This window comes from Palaemon carinicauda, chromosome 42 (assembly GCF_036898095.1).
Source record: "Palaemon carinicauda isolate YSFRI2023 chromosome 42, ASM3689809v2, whole genome shotgun sequence".
Classification (NCBI taxonomy): domain Eukaryota; kingdom Metazoa; phylum Arthropoda; class Malacostraca; order Decapoda; family Palaemonidae; genus Palaemon; species Palaemon carinicauda.
In genome coordinates, this window is record NC_090766.1 from 57,505,858 (window position 1) to 57,526,686 (window position 20,829).

Consider the following 20,829-nt stretch of genomic DNA (forward strand, 5'->3'; position numbering starts at 1 on the left):
CATCCCCCGCTTAGGCAAGAGAATTCTTTCTATGGGAGTTCAAGGATGTTCTGATCACCAAAGAGGATCTCAAGATAACACCACTCCAGCTGATGACTGATCCTCCACTGAGGATTCACCTCAAGGTTGATGCAGTGCCCTTTGGTGTCCGCACATCCCACTATATACCCTTTGCTTTTCACAGTCGAGGAAGAACTCGCCTCCCTGGTAGCCCATGGAATTATCAAGCCTGCCGGCAAAGAACCTTCAGAATGTGCCATCCACTCGTCGTCGTAGCTAACGACTCGCGTGTCTGTATCACTGTTGACCTCGCTAAGCTCAATAGCCAAGTGTCCTGACCAACCCACCATTCTCCAACTGTTTGCCAACATCTGTAGTTTTAACTGTAAGACAAGGTATTTTACTACAGCAGATGCCTTATGTGGATAGTGGCAGATGACACTTGCTGAAGAGGACCAACACCTGACGACCTTCAAAATACCATACAGTCGTTTCCAACACTGCCGAGACCCAATGGGTTTTGCAGCTAAGGGGAATGCCTTCTGCCTCCGCAGTAATATGGCCCTTCAAGAAATTAAAAATTGCGTAAAGGTTGTGGATGGCATATTTCATTATGACGAAGATGACTACACATCTTCAACAAATCTACGGGACGATGAGATTGCCTCTCCACCACGACCAATTTGAATGAAATTCAATCATTCATGTGGTTAGTGAACCAATTGGCCGAGTTCACTCCTAACATCGTTGCTACAGCTCAGCCCCTACGACCCCAGATGAGCCCCAAGAGAGCATTTGTTTGGACTCAGGATAATGACGAGGCATTTCGTCAAATCAAGGCCACCCTGGTAAGCTCCTGTCCTTGCCTCCTTCGATCCTGTTTTGACGGTAATCCTACAGATTGATGCCTCTCGCCTTTATGGAATTAGATAGGCCCCTCTACAAGACCATGGCAGAGCTCGTTTAATTCAATGTGGCTCCTGTTTCCTCGCAGGTGCTGAGTCTCGCTATGCCACTATAGAGCTCGAGTTGTTAGCTGTGCCTTGGGCTATTTGTAAATGTCTGTTGTATCTAGCTGGTCTTCAGCATTTTATTCTGATGACTGATAACCGGCCACTCATCCCAATTCTCAACATTTATTCACTTGATGCAGTGAAGAATCCATGCCTTCAGCATCTCAAGGAAAGATCTCTTTATCTTTACACAGCAGAGTGGCAGGCTGGAAAGCAGCTCAGCATTCCAAATGCCTTATCTCAAGCTCTAGTCAGTCCCCCTACTCAAGAAAATTAAATCACTGGGCTGATGCCACAACAAATGTCATGTATATTTTCAATGTCAACGGTGTCATCTCCAAAGAAGATTCTACACCACAAGATGCATATAGGACACTCCAAAAACTCAAAGCTGCTGCAAGAGCTGATCCACCGTATACCCATCTTGTGAATACTGTAGACTTCAGGATTTCCATCCAGCCATCATAACTTACACCAGGCCTTACTCTGTTTCTGGAAATTAAGGAAAAACCTCTCAACCGATGGTTATCTCGCTTTTCATGGAGAAGGGATTGTTGTCCCAGCTTCTCTCTCGCCCGTCTTCATGACAGTCATCGAGGTGTGGAAGCCACGAAGAAACATGCAGTTTTTTGGCCAGGTATCGACTCAGACATCATCGGTACTGTCAGAACTTGCAAATCTTGCAACCTAGTCTTCAGCAGGAACACTTATTGAACGATGACCACCCTACGAGACCTTTTGAGTGTCTTGGCTGACTTTTTCAGTGTTGCCAGGAAGTCATTCCTCATAACTAATCGACTCTGGGGGCCTATTGGGGTACCATGTAAAGGAGATACTACAACTTCCAACACCATATGTATCTTCTGTTGTTACTTAGGGGAAGTTGGCGTTCCCCATCGTCTCAGGACTGATGTTGGCCCTCAATTTGCTAGCTAAGACTTCCAAGATTTCTCAAAGAGATAGGATGTCCACCACACCATGTCATCATCACACAACCAGCAGTATACTGGCCACACAGAAGCTGCCATAAAAGCCATTAAGCATTTGATTCTTAAGACAGCACCTTCTGGTAATATTGATTGCGAAGAATTTGATCGGAGACTTTTAGAACTGTGTAATACCCCGAACATAACAGGCTGCTCTCCAGCACAGATTTCCGACAGCCACCCACTCCATACCCGTGTACCTGCTCATCCACAGTCTTTTTCAAAGGAGTGGCATGCCAAATCCGAGGGCTGTGACCATCGTACACCTGCCCGTGCTGAACAAGTGAAACTACAGTATGATCAACACGCCCAACCACTTCTCAAGTTGGGTACAGGACAGACAGTAAAAACCCAAGACATGACATCTAATCGCTGAGAAAAGGTTGGAGTTGTCATGGGCTGTGGCAGATCACGGAACTAAAGGTGCATCTTCCCAATGGCCTAGTTGGTGGCATAACCACTGCTTTCTATGTCCAGTACCACCACTTACTGTTGTTCCCCTCCCCATATAACTGTGGCCCGTTGCACGTACATAGAAAGGTCCTCAGTATTTAATCCCCAAGCATTTCTGCGCAGATCTCAAAGACTTGTTGAAAAGAGTTCACTCAAGAATGGAGCTAAGAGCGTGAGGAGGAAGGAAAGTGTATATATATGTAAGATGCGAGACCGTTACATTAACTGACGTTACTGTATATCATCCATACTTGCAGTAATGATGTTTTTTGGATCTCTATTATATGTCTCTTGTAAATAAATACACCTCCTATGTACTTATGTGTATGCATTGTATTACCATGCTATTATGCTTACTTATCCATTGCATTATTAAGTGTAGCAACACCCTAAGGACATGGTAACATTGTACTTTCCCGCCTTGGGTCATAACACAGATTACTCGTTCGTTCGTCACCCAAGGCAGACGTGCTTCCTGCCTGTTGTATATAATTCTTGTATTGCAGCCTCTCAAAAAACTTTATGTAATTTCAAGATGGTGTTTCCAACCTAACCTTGCAGGGAACCCCCCAACAGAAACTTCACAGATGCCTTCAAGCGGGGTTTTCTTTTATCACCTTCGCTTCTACTGCTACGGGAGGAATTCAAGATATCAGGTAGTATCGGAAGGTAGGTCTCGATCATCATCGTGTGATTGATTGATTGATTGATTTGAGGTTTCCTGGCATCCAGACATCTAAAATCATTGATGCCGAAAAAAGGGGAGGACATGTAAATGTCCCAAAGTACTTACGCCAACCCATTCTTGCTGTGTCATTGTTGCTTACTCAATGTTTTGACAAATACACCCTTACTCATGGCTGTTGTGATAAGGTAATGCCAGCTTCTGCAACCCTCTCTTACTTTCCTTCCCCTACCCCTCAACCAAGAATAGTGTGATTGAGGGTGAAAGTTGAAGCATTGTCCATGCCTTTCTATGGGAGGAAGAAACTGGAGGTCGTGACTGGGGACCTGTAGGTCGAGAATGTCTTCTTCAGTGACAGCTTAAAGGTAGAGTTCTCTGAGTATTTGCCTTAAAAGGGCCTCGCTCATAGAGGTAACTGGTCAATGGAAGAGAGAGTACAGTACTGTTTTCACATTCTTTCAACATTGAAACCCCTAAACACATCTGCTATAATACCTTATACTCATAAATGTAATTCCAGATACTTGAATACATAATAAAGCATGGATCAACAGTGATACCATGACATTTCACAGTTCATCTACAGCACAAATTAGAATGCAGATATTTTGAATTTTCATGTAAATCTATACTGCTGACTTGTTACAATGTAGATTTCTGTACGCCGATAAGGATTTTTTTCTTTTTTAGATTTTAATTATTTGTGTTCAAAATAAAGCTGTAATTTTTGTGCCTAAAATTTAACACAGTAAGTCAGTGAATAAAAATACAGTTAAGTATTGCATTATATAAAACATTAAATAAAACATATTAAAAGAAAATGGTGGTGTACCATGGTCGGTAAAAATAATTGTGTTGAAACTCAGGAAGTGTGGGAAAGTGACCTACTCTGCCCAGATAATTTTGTACACAGTTTGCTATTGGTCGGTAGAGGAGACAACCAATTACAGCAGTATCCTGGCCACTGATTAGGTGTAGAACTGTAGGATTACTCTCAAGCCAATTGCAGCATTCAGTACACCACGTTGTGCAGTTCGGTTTTACGCAAACATATGCGACATCACTCTGCATCATTAGCAATGTTGTGTGATGCTTTGCATTTGTGTGTAAAGTTGTAAATTGCTTTAAAGTCCTACAATGGCAGCCTAACATCCTCCACCTTTTCAGGCTTCTCTCCTGGAATTGAACCAAAGTGCCACAGGATGATGCTTAATACAGCGGAGAAAATTGTTTTGACATGCTTATGGATAGTAGCAGCTATACGAATGTAGGTAGCCACTACCGAATTAATGATTCTACCATCTGATATATTAAGGACAAAAAGAACTTAAGGACGACAGCAAAGGCCCATTTTAACACGGCAGTTAGAAGGGTGGTAACTTCCCGGAATAAAGCTATCATAAGGATGGAGTCTGCTTTAGCCCTTTGGATAAGTGTCAGCAAGAACAACATTGCTCTGGATACAAACACCATACATGAGAGGGCTAGATTAATCCCATAGCACCTCAGCTATTCAGTTCAGGGCTTGTGAGCTTGTACCCCTTGGTTCTGGATGTAGGACAATGCTGTCATGTCTGAATTTTCTGAAGGATCTGTGAATAGAGATCTGGGATTTTATTTCCAAGGAAACTCCCCAGAATAACAAACTGCAATCGTCCCACCAACTCCAGAATTGAAGTTGGTTCTTTAACATTGTTATAGACATTTTGTCTACATTCAACAGTTTCAATTTTTTTCAAAATGATATTAGATAGTTCTCTTCTTTAGGCATCCTATCGGGGTGAATCTCTCTGAGGAAGTCTGATACCTTTAAAAAGTCTTCACCACATCTGAACTGAAAAGAATTCACTTTTTCGAACTAGAAGAAAAGACTTCAATTTGACCAGGAGTCCCAATAGCTCCAGTAGCCATCCACATTTGTTGAACCCAAATCCATCACAGCAAATAGCTCAAAACTAGCCTATCATCCAGGTATAGAAGAGCTTTCAGGCCAAGAGTCCTTGGTCAATTTGAAATTGGGGCAATTACAATGGTGAACACTTGAGGAGATCCTGAAACCAAAACAGGCCCTTAATCAGTAGCCTTAGATTCATTGACAAAACTAAGGCATTTCCTCAAATCAAGAGGAATATTATGTGAAAATATGCATCTGCGAGGTCTATGTTAAACATCATATTTTCTTTCTTTATTGCCCCCAGAGCTCTCGAGGTTGTTCCATAATTTTTTTTTTAAAGAACTGTAAGCTTGAGGTTCGAGACATCTAGAACTGGTCTTCAACCCTTTGATGATTTGGAACTAGGAATAACATTTAAAACCCTGGAGGTCTCAAACCCTCAATTACGTCTTCCAGAAATTTTATAATCTATATTTTCAAAATATGACTTTGGTATACTCTATATATAGCTCAGAGGCTAAAGGACACAATTAACCTTCTTTGAACATATTACAACCTGCACCCCTTGGGTCAGGAAGGCAGCCCTCCCAAACATAGTAAAAGTGGGAAAGACTTCCTCCTACCGGGATTTTCTGGGAAGGACCATCACTGCGTTATCCGATATAATCATCGAGTCCTATTGGCAACTCTCCTGGAATGTCTGCTACACCATAATCACCACTGTTACAAAATGAATTCCTTGAAGGAGACAATTCTAGCATTACAGATGCTATTGGTTTGAAGGGAAAAACACAGGTATTCCTATAAAGTGACTTGAAAACAGTCACCTGTGTCACCAACCCATTTTGGTAAGCATCTTATCAATCCTATACAGATAAAAAACAAGACTTGAGAAAAAGTCCGAGTGTGAGTGCCTTGGACACCGTCCCAGACATAGGTACTGTACATGCATTTTCCCTTCTCTTCATCACAACACACACAAATGCTGCTACAGATTCAGAAACCCCTTCTAAAATAATTTTATATAACCAGGTCAGATAATCCCAAAGAAGATTCAAATCCTGTTGGCCTGCAAATCTCCCATGCTAAAAAATCTACAAAGAAGTATTTCAAGAATGCTGCTTGCTTTATTACCCACAAATAGAATCTATTTAGTAACCCCGCTTGCTTAACCTACATTTAAAGATTTAAGCATACTGTATTATAATTAATGATGGGATCAAGGGAAGAGATCAATTTGTTAATCTAGAATAAGATTAGGTAACCAGTTAGTTTTATGCAAGTCACAGCATCTTTGCAGTATGCAGTAGAAGGCTGCACCACCAAATGAGAACGAGAATTAACAGTAGTTCTTTGCATTCAAGTTAATTTACCAATTCTACCCATAACCAATAAAAAATTGAGGCGTGCTGTACGAGTCTTCTTGGAAGTATCAGTTTCTTACAACTTGGAACTATAAACAGTCACAAAACTTATCTTAAGGGGTGTAATTCTCAACCTATGGGCTTAGAATTTTGTCAATTCTGATTACTCCATTTTTGGTAAGAACAAATCTATGTTCCAAGTTTTTAAAGGTTTTTCTTAATGAAAATTTTGTATTGCTAAAAAGCCTACTTTTAATATAAACGTATCTATGGAAGTATGTCTGGTACTATACTCAACACTTTTTTGAGCTGGGTACCTATTTACGTTTCAAAAATTCCAGGACAAGCTATTCATTTCAGTTTCACATATACAGTAATTCCACCATTTTCTATTTCTTGCAGAATAGAAGTTTTCTTATATTCCCCAAGGTATTTATAAAAACAGCTTGCTGCAAGTCTCTGACGTATGTTTTTCATATTTCTTTGTCTGGTCTTTATATATTTACAATTGTAACGATTATGCCGAAAGATGCATTAATATTTACAATTTTTGTTGTAATTATGCTGAAAAATGCACAAAGTGTCAGACACAACAATGAATAGAAGAATGCAAGATATGAAAATATATTATGCCAACCATATCTTCCTCCCGTGTGTATATTTGGTTTACAGTAGGTACATATCAAGGGCAATATACATGGAGTTGAGGGATAAGTTAGTAAATACAGTAACACTGAAATATAAAGATTTATGTCCTATGATCCCCAATGGTGAAGAAAATTATCTCTAAAAGCCCATACTTAAACATACAAGGCTATTCAATAAATCCCATAAAAAAAACTGAATCCAGATTTCTTAAAATATTAAATTTATCAGGAAAAAATTGCTACTGCTGAACATATTAAATTAGAGAGATTTTAGTCATTCAAACATTAAAAGATAGGGAATTTTATAGACTACAATCTGTACCTTCACTTAAAATCAACACAAAACTCCTATATGAAAAAAATTACAAATTTTAAAGTAATTTGTATTTTTCCTAACAATACAAACTTGTAGCTATTTATATGAATTATAATTTTAGCGAAGCTGGAAGACAAGCCATAAGACTTTTAGCGAGGTATAACCACCCACCCACTAGTTAGTGGGGGTAGTCAGCTACCCTGCTCACTCGCACACTAGTGTTGTGTTACCACTTTTGATTGCAGGTAAGAAATCTTAGGGGACAGGTGATGGCGAGCCAATCTGTATAAATAGCTACAGGTTTGTATTGTTAGGAAGGAACCACAAATTACTTTCAAATCTGTTATTTTTTCTGACACTAAGTACAAACCCTTCACTATTTATAGGAATGACTCACTCCTTATGAAGGTGGAAGTCTGAACCAACTGCCTTAGTATTTGACCAAGAGTTTTCTCCGTACATAACAGGCAGAAACCATGACACCTAGCACAATCAGTGGCCTACGCAATCTATGTGTTTGTGATACTAGCAATGTGACTAGTCTAGCTAAGAGCTCTCATATATATAGGAATCTTAGAATTAACCATGGACGTTACCAAATCTGACTTCGCTAGGGGTATGGGGACAAATATTTCTATACTAGGTTACACAAGGGAAATGGTTTTACCTGCAGATAGGTGAGGCCAGCTTGCAAAGGATAGTGGGTGCTGTTCCCCCAAGGGAGGGGAAAATAAAAGAAAGAAAGAGCCAGTCATTTTTAAACATTCATCCTAGACTAATCCCGGGTAACCTTTGCCCTCAACCATCTGCTATTTGTCCATCAAGGAGCCTGAGGTATTTAAACCACTTGTTATGCAGCCACCACACGGCCAATGGAGAATTTCTCTATGTTCCTGTGGGGGTCGTCGTGTTGGATGAGGATCGGGATTGAGTGCAAGGTTTATGACCTTGCATATCCAAGCAGAGATGGTTTTCTTCGCGATCCTCCTCCTCGACCTTACCAGTGTTGACGAAGAGCGCCGACACTCGGGATGCAAGCTGCTGAAGTTCTTTTGAGGTAATACCTCAAACTCCTTACTGGACAAAGTAACAGTTGATCTAGATCATCAGTTACAGAAAGAAGACTCCAAATCTAGGATCCGCTACTCCCGGATTTCAAGTCTTAGCGATAAACAAGGACGAAGCTGAGAATTACCTCCCCCCATCCCCTTGAATGGCCAACATCATATTAAAGTCTGTGAAAGTTCGCTAACTCTTTTGGCTGAAGCTAAGGCGAGTAGGAACACCATCTTCAAAGTGTGGTGGCGATCTGTTGCCTGGCATAATGGTTCATAGGGAGCACCCTTCAGAGACAAAGACGCAAACCATGTTCCATGGAGGAGGTTTATCTTCCGACTGGGGGCAGGTAAGCTCATAGCTTCATATGAGAGAGAGCGAGCTCCAACTAATAAGAAATACCGACTCTTGTTTAAAGGCGAGGCTCAAGGCCAAATGGTAGCCTTTCACTGCCAAAACCATGAGGAACATTTCCTCCTAAAGGTAAAAAACGAACTCAGCTATTGTTGGGATAGTAGAATCAAGGGGAGGGATACCCCTTCCACAACACCTCCCACAGAAGACAGTGCACTTGGCCTAATAGACTGAAGCCGAAGATCTTTGCAGGTACCTAGCCATCTTCTTCGCAACTAGTTGCAAATAATCTATCAGAGAGGAGTTGCTGGATAGTCTCCAGGGGTGAAGTCGTAGCGAAGATGTTCGCACGTGGCTCTTTGAGTAAATTGCGTCATGGAGGTCCGGGAACCACTCTGGGTGATGCCATAGCGGAACTATGAGACTCATAGAGATTGTAGGATACTGTGGTCTTGTTGAGCACCCTTTGTATCAGACAGAACGGGGGAAAGGCGTAAACGTCATCGCCTCACCGTTGATGGAATGCATCTTGCCAGATGCGCCATTGGATCCAGGACTGGGGAGCAGTACAGCGGGAGCCTGAAGTTCAGTGACGTAGCGAATAAGTCCACAGTCGGGAAAACCCACAAAGTCAGGACTTTGTTGTCTACTTGATGAATCAAAGACTACTCGGAGCCCACAATCTGAGTCGCTCTGCTCAGATTGTTCGCGAGCATGTTCTGGGCAATGAAGCGGGGTGATCGGGACACCAAGATGTCTTCTGTCAATCACAGCATCTCTACAGCTAGATGGCAAAGGGGCTGTGAAAAGGAACTGCTTTGTTTGTTTACGTAAGCCTCTACCGTTGTGTTGTCGCTCAACAATACCACAGAGTGACCCAGCTGGAACTGTTGGGGGTCTAGGTAGGCTGCTCTCATCTCTAGGAGATTTATATGCTGGTATCTTTCAGACTTGGACAAGAGCCCTGAGGCTGTGTGGTGCATCATGCCCCCCCCCCCCCCCCTCCCCTTTCTTTTGCCACATCTGAACAGAGCATCAATCCTGGGGGGAAGATGAGAAGGTCGACCCCTTTGCAGAGGTTGTATGCCACACCCACCACCTTAGGTCCGTCTGCTGCTCTAGCCCCATAAGGACTAGGGTGTCCGGGGAATCAACGGATTGATTCCACCTGGACTTCAGCCACGACTGAAGAGATCAAATCCTGTGGCGGCTGTTGGGCACTAGACAGCGTGGTGACCTGCGAGATGCAACCACTGATGAGCTGGCCATTCTTCTCATCTGAGGAAGGGGCTTGCTACCTTCCCCAAACTCTGTATCCTGTTGTATGATGGAAATAATTTCTGTAGGTTGGTGCCAATGATTATACCAAGATATACCAGTCTTCAAGAGGAAAGCAGAGATGACTTCAAGGTTCACTACGGTCCCCAGATCTTGACAAGATGCAAGGAGTGTCTCAGTGTTGAAGAAGGGTTGCCACTGTGTCTGCTAGGATCAGCCAGTCGTTCAGATACCTCAGGAGATGGATGTCAATCCTGTGAGCAAAATGACACTAGGGCAAACACACTCGTGAATACCAGAGGTGCTGTGGAAAGACCGAAGCACAGCACCTTGAACTGTTTTTGTGTGTTGTTGTGTATGATCCTGAGATACTTCCTTGAAGACAGACGAGCTGGGATCTGGAAGTGTGCGTTCTTGAGATCCAGTGTGCACAGGAAGTCCTGTGGTCTTGCTGCCTGTCTGACCATGTCTGCTGTCTTCATGCTGAACTAAGTTTGACAAACTTGTTCAGAGCCGAGAGGTCTATGATGGGTCTCCAACATCCAGACACCTTTTTCACAAGAAAAAGTAAACTTTAGAAGCCTGGGGATCAGTTCTTGTCACTCTGGAGCGCATCCATCTCTAACATGTTCTGGACTTCGGCCCTACTGCTCCTTTGCGGATTCCTTCACATAGGAGCTTGACGGAACTGGATTCCAAGGCAATGGAGGGGAAGATTGAATGAGACGCGATACCCTGACCAAATCACAGAGATTGTCAAGGGTTTGGCTCCATGCTGCAACTACCTATGCCAGCGGCACTGCAGGCATCCCCCCACTGGTGGACAAGTGGGAGGATTGCCTGTCCTAGCAGGTGTGGCCTTGGCCTCTCCTCCACAGGAGGACTGCTTTTCAACTCTTTGGCTGGAAAGGGCTTCTTCGACACCTTTCTCGTAGCTGTAGTCGTCAGCGGTTTCAATTTTTGAGGCTGCTTCTTCTGTGGCGGAGCTACGCAATAGGGCCAGATTGTCAGGGACCTATGAAGAAGGGACTTCTGGTTGGACTTCAAAGCGTTCCGCTACCCGCTTGATGTCTTACGGTCTGAAAAGGAAGGACCTGTCAAGAGTGGAGTTGCTTAACCTCGTCACTTCTGCGTTGGGAACTTGTCAATGGAATCTTTCTATTATCGAGTCTCTTTGCCTAAGAATGGCATTCGCTCACAATTTAACTAACTGGTGGGCGAGAAACTCGATAGTTCTGGTCCCCGCCAAGAGAAACGTTGCGCCCTGTAATGACTGAAATGGACTCTCGTCAGTTTGACTCATGTTTTTTCATCACCATTGGTAATCTTGTCAGTTTGACTCTTCCCGTTTTCTTCACCACCATTGTCTTGTTCAAGGATAATTGTCGTCATAACTATTCTTCTCTTTTCATGGGAACTTTGCACATTTTTCTTTCAAGGGGCAAGTTTAAGCAGTTGAGGTGCTAGCACCTACATTTACACATTTGAAGAGCAAAGCTGTAATGAGTAGGTAACTCTGTTTACAAGAGAACAATGCACACTGCCAGCTGAAACACTATGAAACTAATCAGTGTTACCAAAAGCCAAGATTTATTTGAAACCCGTAACTTCTGTTTTAACGTCCTAACATGATATGCCATGCCACCCACACATAAGAGGTTGCTTTGGAGAGCTTAACTCAGAGAGTGGTGGGATAAGAAGATCAAGAATACCAACTCTGTCTTCTGCCTTACAATATACAGTAGTTGTCTAAAGAGCAACCAGGATTGCGGGAAGGCAGGGGTTTTGCAGCAGAAGGGTCTAAGGCGAATAAAGAACTTGAGACTCTGGGAGAGTATCTTAATCTGTAATGTACCATGCATCATCAAATCCTTTACTGAATGGAATGCTACACCGACTTGAGAAATAGGCTTAGGGTTCAATACAGGACAGGTTAATTAAGAATTACTACCTTTAACAAAAGACTTGCATGCTTTCTTATTCACAAAAGAAGAGATTCTGAAGCTCATTACTCTAAAAACTAGACTCGCTAAGTGCTGTAATGGAGTTCAAAGCTGGCGTGTCATTATGGTCATCATCCCTACTATAATCAACCAGTTAAGTCTTTTCTGGTTTTTCCCCCTGAACTATAGTAGAAGCAAATTTGCATATGATTAACACCAAGACCTTCACACTCCTCACAACAGTTATCTATATAACACTTACTCTCCAAGACATAAAATAAAGAGAATGCAGATTAAGATTGCCCACAAAAATTTCCTAGATCAATCTGTCTAATAATTACAAACCAGAAAGCTATGCAGACTTGGCCAAGCAATTTTTATTGCTATTAACTACCAGATTATCTCACTATTTTACTAAAGGTCTGAGTCAGCTGCAAGGAAAGTAACTAGAATATCTTTTAGTTTCAGTGGTAAACATCAATATCAAGCTTCCAGAGAAAAACAACATGGACATCAGGAAAAGTTCATTAAAATAATTCCACTGTTGCTTTATTTAATCACAAATTTTAAATGTTAGTATTTTTCCTAGCTATACAAACCAAGTCTTTTACTGTAGTGGGGATAAGATTCTGGCAAAAGCTTGAAACGGCCAATGAAGAATTATCAAGGTTCTGGTAACTGCCACCCCATATCTACTGGTGATACGGGTCTGACAACGTTCGTACAGACTTTATTCTGATTCTAGCAATTAAGATGCACAGATGTGTTCTCAGCATTCCCCAACCAGCCTCAAGTTTTTCTAATTTTCTCCCTTTTTCTCATTTCAGTAAGAGTATGAAGGAATTTAGCACAATACAGAAGTGCCCAGGCCTCTCAGATATAAACTGTAGCACCTTTATGAGTAAGGTTAAGGTAGATCCTCCCCCTTTGTGTCCAATGTGTAGTGGGCACCAATGCACTTTATACTAGGAAGTTAGAATGAAGGAATGCTATAAAGTTAAAAAGTGCAACAAGACTACCAGAGCTCACGGGACAAAGCAAAGACATGCAGTAGCTCTCTCCGGATGGATACTGATTAAATCACTTTTTCATTCTTTTCATTAGTTTCATGCGTGGCCAAGGGATTTTACGGAAAATGAATCACAGATAGATTTATTGAAACACTAATCAAAATCTTTCAAGAATGGAGGTACTGCAGAAGATAAAATGTTGGTGCTGTTAGAGGCCTCTATGTACAGTATATAAAGAGGACCAGTAGGTAGCTATTCTTTATATTAATTCCTATGTTTCTGATGTAAGCCTGAACTTTTAAACAAGTTAATTGTGATGTTTCTATTAATACATACGAATTCATTCTGTTTTCACTAGTAGTAATCTGTTTGAATTTTCTTTTGTGCTACACATTAACTGAAAGCTAATCACTCTTTGTTCATTAATACTTCCTTCCCAAATTACTATTGTTCTGTTATTTTTTATCATCGTATCAACTACTACCCTTCACTGTTGTGGTCCACAACTCATCGGATGACTAACTTTATCATGTACGTAATAGCCATCTCCGAATCTTATTCTTCCTGTTTCTGTAAACTTTTTGTTCATGGTGTTTACTTTATATGAATACCAAGTTTTAATTAAAATCAAATTCATTCAGCCTAATTTACTAAGATTAAAGTGTTCAGGAAGCATTTCACTACCCCAAATTACTTCATACCAAGATTTAGTATCATTAAAAACATTTTACAGCTTCAAACTTGATAGAGGTATTTATAAAAAAATTAATGTACTGTACTTCAAACCAAACTACAGGAAACTACACTACTTTATGTTGCAACTACTACCTACTTCTGATTCACTTCAAATACTTCAGCTCACTTCTAGGTGACAAAAGGCAAAGGAAAAATAAAACACTACAGCAAAGTACTTTGTATACCAATTTACTTACTTTTTCAGAAGATCTATTAAGCTTAAGCCCTCAACTTTTCCCCTCTGTATAAATTTTTCAATGTCAAGTTAGTAGTACTCATTCACATTATTCAAGATTTGTAAATGAATACCGTATATAATTTGCATTTGACTCTCCGGCACATATGGACACCCTAAAATAAATAAATTTTGGTAAATACTACTCATTACATTTCATATTACAAAGTGAAACCATGATAAAAGCATTCTTTTCTGAATGGCAAGCCTTATTTGATGGATAATAAACTACTGAAAACATTATCATCAAATTATGAAATAGTGTTTCTGGTAAAACATGGGTTTAAACATCAAATATCCCAAGACGTTGAACTGTAAGATTGAACATTCTCACACTTGAACTATTCTCCAGTCCAATAACTAATAAAACTATGAAAGTTCTCCATTTGTACCAAGTCAAAACTGTCTTTATGGTTTTGATAAATAGAATTCATGCAAATTGATCCCGTAACTTTATCTCTGTAAATTAAAAAACTACAGTAAGTCTAATTATTGGAAGGAAAATGGACTACAAAAATGTTCAAAACTTTTAAAAATACATTTAGTACAACAAATATTGCAGAGCAAAGAACTTCCCCTCAAAATAACTCATTGAAAAAGTCATTTAGTACCCTTTCTGAAGTACTTTTTCTCAATTTTGTTCAAAAAGAATTCAGGGAACTTTTCAACTCTACATTTGCTCTATGACCAATTAATTAAAGTTTAAAATTTATTCAAGGATGTAATTAAAGATTTCAAATATGGCAAATTATATAATTGGAAAAACAAAAGGGCAAGTGAGCTTACCATGATAAAAAACAATTAGCTTATTCAATCTTTCAATTAGCAAATATATCACCCATTGTTAGCCATATATTCTTTGCCTGAGTACAATGGTAGAGAAATTCTTCTCCTTGTCCTTGTTGGGCATCCAACCAATCACGGTCTAATCCATAGTTCACCAAGGTTCGTTTTACATTAACTGCCGATGTATATTCCACAAACTTTGATCCTTCAAGACTTCCAAAATACCTGATAAACAAAAAGAAAAAATTACATTACCAAACTAAACAGGATTTGTTCATATCCTGGGAAAAAACACTCACTTACCAATTATCTTTGAAAATTTACTGTATCCCCAAAATTTAATACAAATTAAAAAATCTGGCTTAATACTGGAGCATAAAGGTCATGTATGGATGTCACAAATAAAAATCAGTTATATAAAATTTAAATTCAGAGGAACAGGAATGTAAAAACTATGTTGTACTGTACAATTAAAAGTTCAACCAAAATCAAAATGCACATTTTGGGTTTCTTAAAAATAACTTTAGATTTCCAATTGAAAAAAAAATTACTAAGTTGGGAAATTCCCACATGCAAATGTTACAGAAGCTCTCAATGCTTTTTTAATGTAATTTAGATATACACTTATCAGAGAGTTTAATCCAGTATACATCTACTTCATAATATAAGCTATGTTTTTTCTTTGTTCTCTCAATTTCCTTTTCTAAACAGTAGCTAACTCCTATTCCATAAATGAGGTAGCTTATTGGATAATTATGCAGGGTGTAATATTTTTATAAATCTTCCAAAGTGTTACAATTTGCAATCAGGCCTTGTATTTTCTATAACTTCTAATAGATACATTGAAAACATTAAAAGACGTTGGACGATAATATCCATCCATACATAGTCTGTTGCTACAACTTTTTTCTCTGATTTATCTTTACTCATAGCTTTCCATAGATTTTGCATTTCTTCTACTCATATTTTATGACTATGTACTACTGCAGGAATATAAAACTTTTCAAGAGATTCAAGTACCATAAATGTGAAACCTTTACTTACCACACTGACTGGATGTCTTGGTGCTCAACCAGATATTTTGTAATGTGATCTCTACAGCCCGTAAGGATATTCACAACCCCTCCAGGAAGGTCTGAGGTTTCAAGCACCTGAAAATTTTTCCAAGAAAAAAATGAGAGGTGAATCAATGTTAGGGAAATCATTACAGAATCTGGCCTTTAATGAAGTACAAGCTGGGGGATTAGGGTATGCCAATAAATAATTCTATACAGTACTATGTAATGAACAATTTGGTAGTATTGTACCGAGTTCATGAATAATTTTCCCCTGGATTTTGGAACATTATGGGCACAACCCTATGCAACTTCATATATGAAGATTACCCCACATCCATTTACCTTTTTCTCATGAGGGCTACCAACACAAATCCTTCCACATGCTAATGTCTTGAATTGTACTTTATGAATTTTACAGGATCAAATCTTATGCGTACACTCGCTCCTAATACAGCCAGTGTAATTAATAAAACCACTAATATTGGTACAGATGCACAAATTACTTCAATATAATTTTCTTTCAAAAAGTACACAAATAATGCATTCTAGTTCTGCATTTTAAAAATTACAAATATCTTCCGCATTATCCACCCTTTAGCCAATTTACTACACCCTCCAGCTCTACCAATTAATTTCTGAGCAATATTCACTGCCAGTTTGATTATTCATTACATATACAGTGGTCCCTCGCTAGTTCGCGGTTCAACTTTCGCGGGTTCAGAGCTTCGCGGGTCTAAAAAATATTCAAAAATTAAAAATATCAAAAAATATTAAAAAATTAATAATAATGAAAAATATTAAATTAAAATTAGAAATTACATTATTTTACAAATTTTGAAAACAAAATATTCAATTAGAATTAGTAATTGCATCATTTTACAAAATTTTAAAACAAAAAGAAATGCACGTATACGCTAAGCATCACGGGCATAAACGCAAGCTGATTGGCCAGCACTCGCTGAGAACTCGACTCCCCATTGGCCCATTCACTAGCCCAAGCTTCTCCCGATGCCCATCGCTCCACGCTTTTCTCGTATACGCTTCTCGCCATAGATCGCGGTTAGTTAGTCTTTGTCTCGCGGTGATTTTTTAAGTGTAAAAGTTTTGTGAAGCCCTTCGTGATGCATCCCAAACGCTCTTTATCCCTTGGTGCATCTAGTGAACCGAAGAAAAAGCGAAAGATGTTAACAATTAACGAAAAAGTGAGTTTATTGGACAAGTTGAAAGCGGGAAATAGCTACGCGAGCGTAGCCCGACAATATGGCCTTAATGAATCCACGGTACGGTACATAAAGAAGGAAGAGAAGAACATCCGCAAAACTGCTGCAATATCTTTCACGAAAGATGCCAAAAGGGTTGTAAACACCCAGAATAAAAACCATGGTGCGAATGGAAAATGCACTGGCTATTTGGATCCAGATTATAGGGAGAAGAAAATCACCCTGGATACAAACATGATCGAAGTAAGGCTAAAACTTTGTTTGATGCTAAGGTGCCTGAGGGTGGTGACGGACGACAACGTTCAAGATGAGGAAGAAGACGACGGCGACGAAGATGATCCTCTGCCTGGTACCTCAAGCCAGACTAGCCCACGACGACCACGTACGACTTTCGTTGCCAGCAAGGGCTGGTTTGATAAGTCTAAGAGGCGATTCGGAAAACAGAGTGTGTCGTTGTATGGAGAGGCAGCCTCTGCAGACGAAGCAGCAGCGAGGCATTATGTTGAAGGATGTGTTTCCGGAAATAATAGAAGAAAATGGCTATGTCCCGGAGCAAGTCTTTTAATATGGATGAAACAGGCCTCTTCTGGAAGAGGATGCCGTCCCGAACATTTCTTTTCAAGGACGAACTTAAAAGACAGGTTTCAAAGCTCACAAGGATCGAGTGACTCTGCTCATGTGTGGCAACGCTGCAGGATTCATGCTAAAGCCCGGCCTTATCTACAAGTCACAGAATCCTCGAGCATTGAAAAACAAGAACAAAGCCTTACTGCCAGTGTACTGGATGGCCAATAAAAAGGCATGGATCACCAAGGCCCTCACACTTGATTGGTTCCTTAACTCTTTCATACCACAGGTAAAGCTTACCTGGCTGAAAAGGGCCTGCCCTTTAAAGTGGTTCTCCTTCATGGACTGTGCAGGAGGTCATGCAACTAATTTGCATTATGAAGGGGTACAGGTGGAGTTCCTTCCCCCCAACACCACTTCCCTTATACAGCCCATGGATCAGGGGGTTATTAGGGCCTTCAAAGCCCTCTACACTAAGTCAACAATTGAGGGTCTCATCTCCTCCATTGAAGAGACCGACGAGACCTTCAGCATCAAAGCTTATTGGAAGGACTACAACATAGCTACGTGTCTGGCTAATATTCAGAATGCCCTAAAGGACATGAAAGAACAGACACTCTTCTCCAGCTGGAAGAAATTGTGGCCAAACAAAATCACTCATGACTATGAGGGTTTCACGCCTAACGAAATACATCACCCTGCCGTTGATAAGGCTGTCAGGCTGGCTCGGTTGGTGCAGACTGAAGGCTTCTCGGATATGATGGCTGATGAAATTAACAATCTCATCGACTGCCACTCAAACCCACTGACAGAGGAGGACCTACAGGAAATTGACCAAATCGGCGAGTGAGGAGGAAGACGAGTCTGCTAGTGACGAAGGTGACGAAGCTGAAGAAGGTGGCCTTACATTGCATAATTTACAGGACCTCTTCAATGTTGCCAAAGACCTCCAAAAAAGGGCCAAAGAAATGGATGACAACATGGTAAGAGCCGTCGAATTCAGCAATCGTATTGATGACGTCCTGGCTGTTTATAGGCGCATCTTCATCGACAAAAAAAGACAACGTTCACAACTCCCAATAACGATGTTTCTTACGCGCAAAAAACCAGAAGAAGATCCTCCTGCAGCCGCTACACCGCCTCCTGCATCCCTTACGCCACCTCCTATAGCCACTACGCCACCTCCTGCATCCATTACGACACCTGCAGCCACTACGCCGCCTCCTACAGCTTCTCCTGCATCGTCTGCGGCGTCATCCGAGGAGCAGTAAAGCTCTTCATGCCACTGTGCAGTCATTCATCGTTATCACCTCATCGTACTGCACAGGTCTTTTCGTCAACTACGCTTAGAAGAACTTATTGTAAGAGGTAAGTTAAATGTTTTATTGTTTAACATGAAACACACACACACACACACACTCTCTCTCTCTCTCTCTCTCTCTCTCTCTCTCTCTCTCTCTCTCTCTCTCTCTCTCTCTCTCTCTCCACCCATTTTCTATATGGTATGGTACAATTTTATTTATGTATTACTGTAATCTTAAACCCTCAGAAATAGAAATTATAAATGTTAATTTGTTGCGCAAAACGACGGACTAATTATGTTAGCTAGTTGTAGTGTTTGCTTGTTTTTGAAAGCTGATAACGATAATTGGTTGTTCGCAAGTAAATTGTTCGGTAGAACAGTGTTCTAGACCCTCAATTGTTATTGTAAACAGACAACATATTTTACAGTTTTTTTTTTTTTTTGTTATAACAAGAATTTCACTCTTTCTCTCTCTACCCGTATTCTATATGGTGTACTGTATACAGGGGGGGTATATATACGTTTTTTTAAGCATTTTTGAAGAGGCGCCGCTTCTTCGCGGATTTTCAGTTTTCGCGGGTGGTCTCGGTCCCCATTAACCGCGATAACCGAGGGACCACTGTAAATTTCTTCTGATCCAGTTATTAACACTAACCTAATTTCTACAACAAATTACTCCAATGCCCCATGAGTACCTAAAAAGTATTACAATATACAGTATAACCGATATACATGAACTAACCTGATACAATGCCAAGGCAACGGTGGGATTCTTTTCACTGGGAACTGCCACAACAGCATTCCCACGGGCAATAGCCGGAGCTACAAGGGATACAAAACCCAGCAGAGGAAATTCATCGGAGCAAGCTATACCAATTACTCCCAAAGGTTCATGAAGCCTCAAAACAGTGCCATAGAGTTGTGTTTCCTGAACAGCCCCACCATATTTATCGCAGTAAGCAGCCCAGTGAAATAGTCTTGCTACAGTAGCATCAACTTCTTGTTCAGCTTTCTCCTTAGAATGACCAATTGATATTAAATGATCAATAAATTCCTGCCTTCTCTGCTCAAGGTTCTCTGCCCAATAAAATAGTATCTGAGAGCGATTAAAACCGCTTCGCTTATCCCATCCCGGTTGAGCTTTTCCTGCTGCTTCTACTGCATTACGGACATCCTTCCTGTATAGACAAAAATTTTCAGAAGTAACAGTAACTGCAAAGCAAAAATTAATTTTGCTTGAATATGAAAACATGCTTTCTTTATTTAGAAATACCCCCAAAGTGTAGATTTAAAACACACATATACCATATACATAAACACACTAAAAGATATAAATTACTTATTACTCGATACAGCACTTTTTACCAAATATCCTTACCTGTTACTTTCGCCAACAAGAGCAATAGCCTTTCCTGTGGGGTCATTGATGACACGGCAATAATTTCCATCGGGTCTTTTCTGAGCACCACCGTAATAAAGTTTATAAGTGCGATCAACTCCTGGTAACTTGCCATCAGCAGACAGCACCTGAAATATGGTTCTAACATTACAGTAACCCCCATAATACAAATTGCAGTATACAGTAGTATGTAATACTTATAATATTGGGGGGGGGGGATGGCAGGGCATTTATATAGAAAATTTCAAGAACTCAAACCCCCCCCCCCCTTATCACAATATTTTTTCCCCACCATGTTCAAATAATCTCACCGTTCTAAGCTCTGCAACAATATCTCTTAATTCCTTTCATGATATGATCTTTCATACTCCAGCTCTCACGTAAAACACACGTGTGTGTGTTTCTGTTAACAATTCCTTTATCACTACGTGAGTTCTGTACACCTAACATCCCCATTTGCTATGGCTTTAATTTTCACGTATCCAAATTCTCTTACTTTAAGGTAATTTCACAATCTACATCACCTC

At 40.3% G+C, this 20,829-nt stretch overlaps 2 protein-coding genes across 2 annotated transcripts in view; one reads left to right on the plus strand and one right to left on the minus strand.

Annotated features, from left to right (window-relative positions):
* Nucleotides 1-1,991: 1,991 nt before the first annotated feature.
* Nucleotides 1,992-2,375, plus strand: LOC137633175 (uncharacterized). The gene has a single exon (XM_068365332.1). The coding sequence runs from the start codon at nucleotides 1,992-1,994 to the stop codon at nucleotides 2,373-2,375; it is 384 nt and encodes a 127-aa protein (XP_068221433.1).
* A 12,333-nt stretch (nucleotides 2,376-14,708) lies between these two features.
* LOC137633212 (aldehyde dehydrogenase family 16 member A1-like) overlaps nucleotides 14,709-20,829 on the minus strand; it is a 31,973-nt gene continuing 25,852 nt past the window's right edge. The window contains exons 12-15 of the mRNA XM_068365380.1: nucleotides 20,282-20,430; nucleotides 19,646-20,081; nucleotides 15,800-15,906; nucleotides 14,709-14,980 (exon numbers count right to left, since the gene is read on the minus strand). Coding sequence (XP_068221481.1) covers nucleotides 14,788-14,980; nucleotides 15,800-15,906; nucleotides 19,646-20,081; nucleotides 20,282-20,430 — 885 coding nt within the window. The 3' untranslated portion in view covers nucleotides 14,709-14,787. The remainder of the gene's footprint in view (nucleotides 14,981-15,799; nucleotides 15,907-19,645; nucleotides 20,082-20,281; nucleotides 20,431-20,829) is intronic.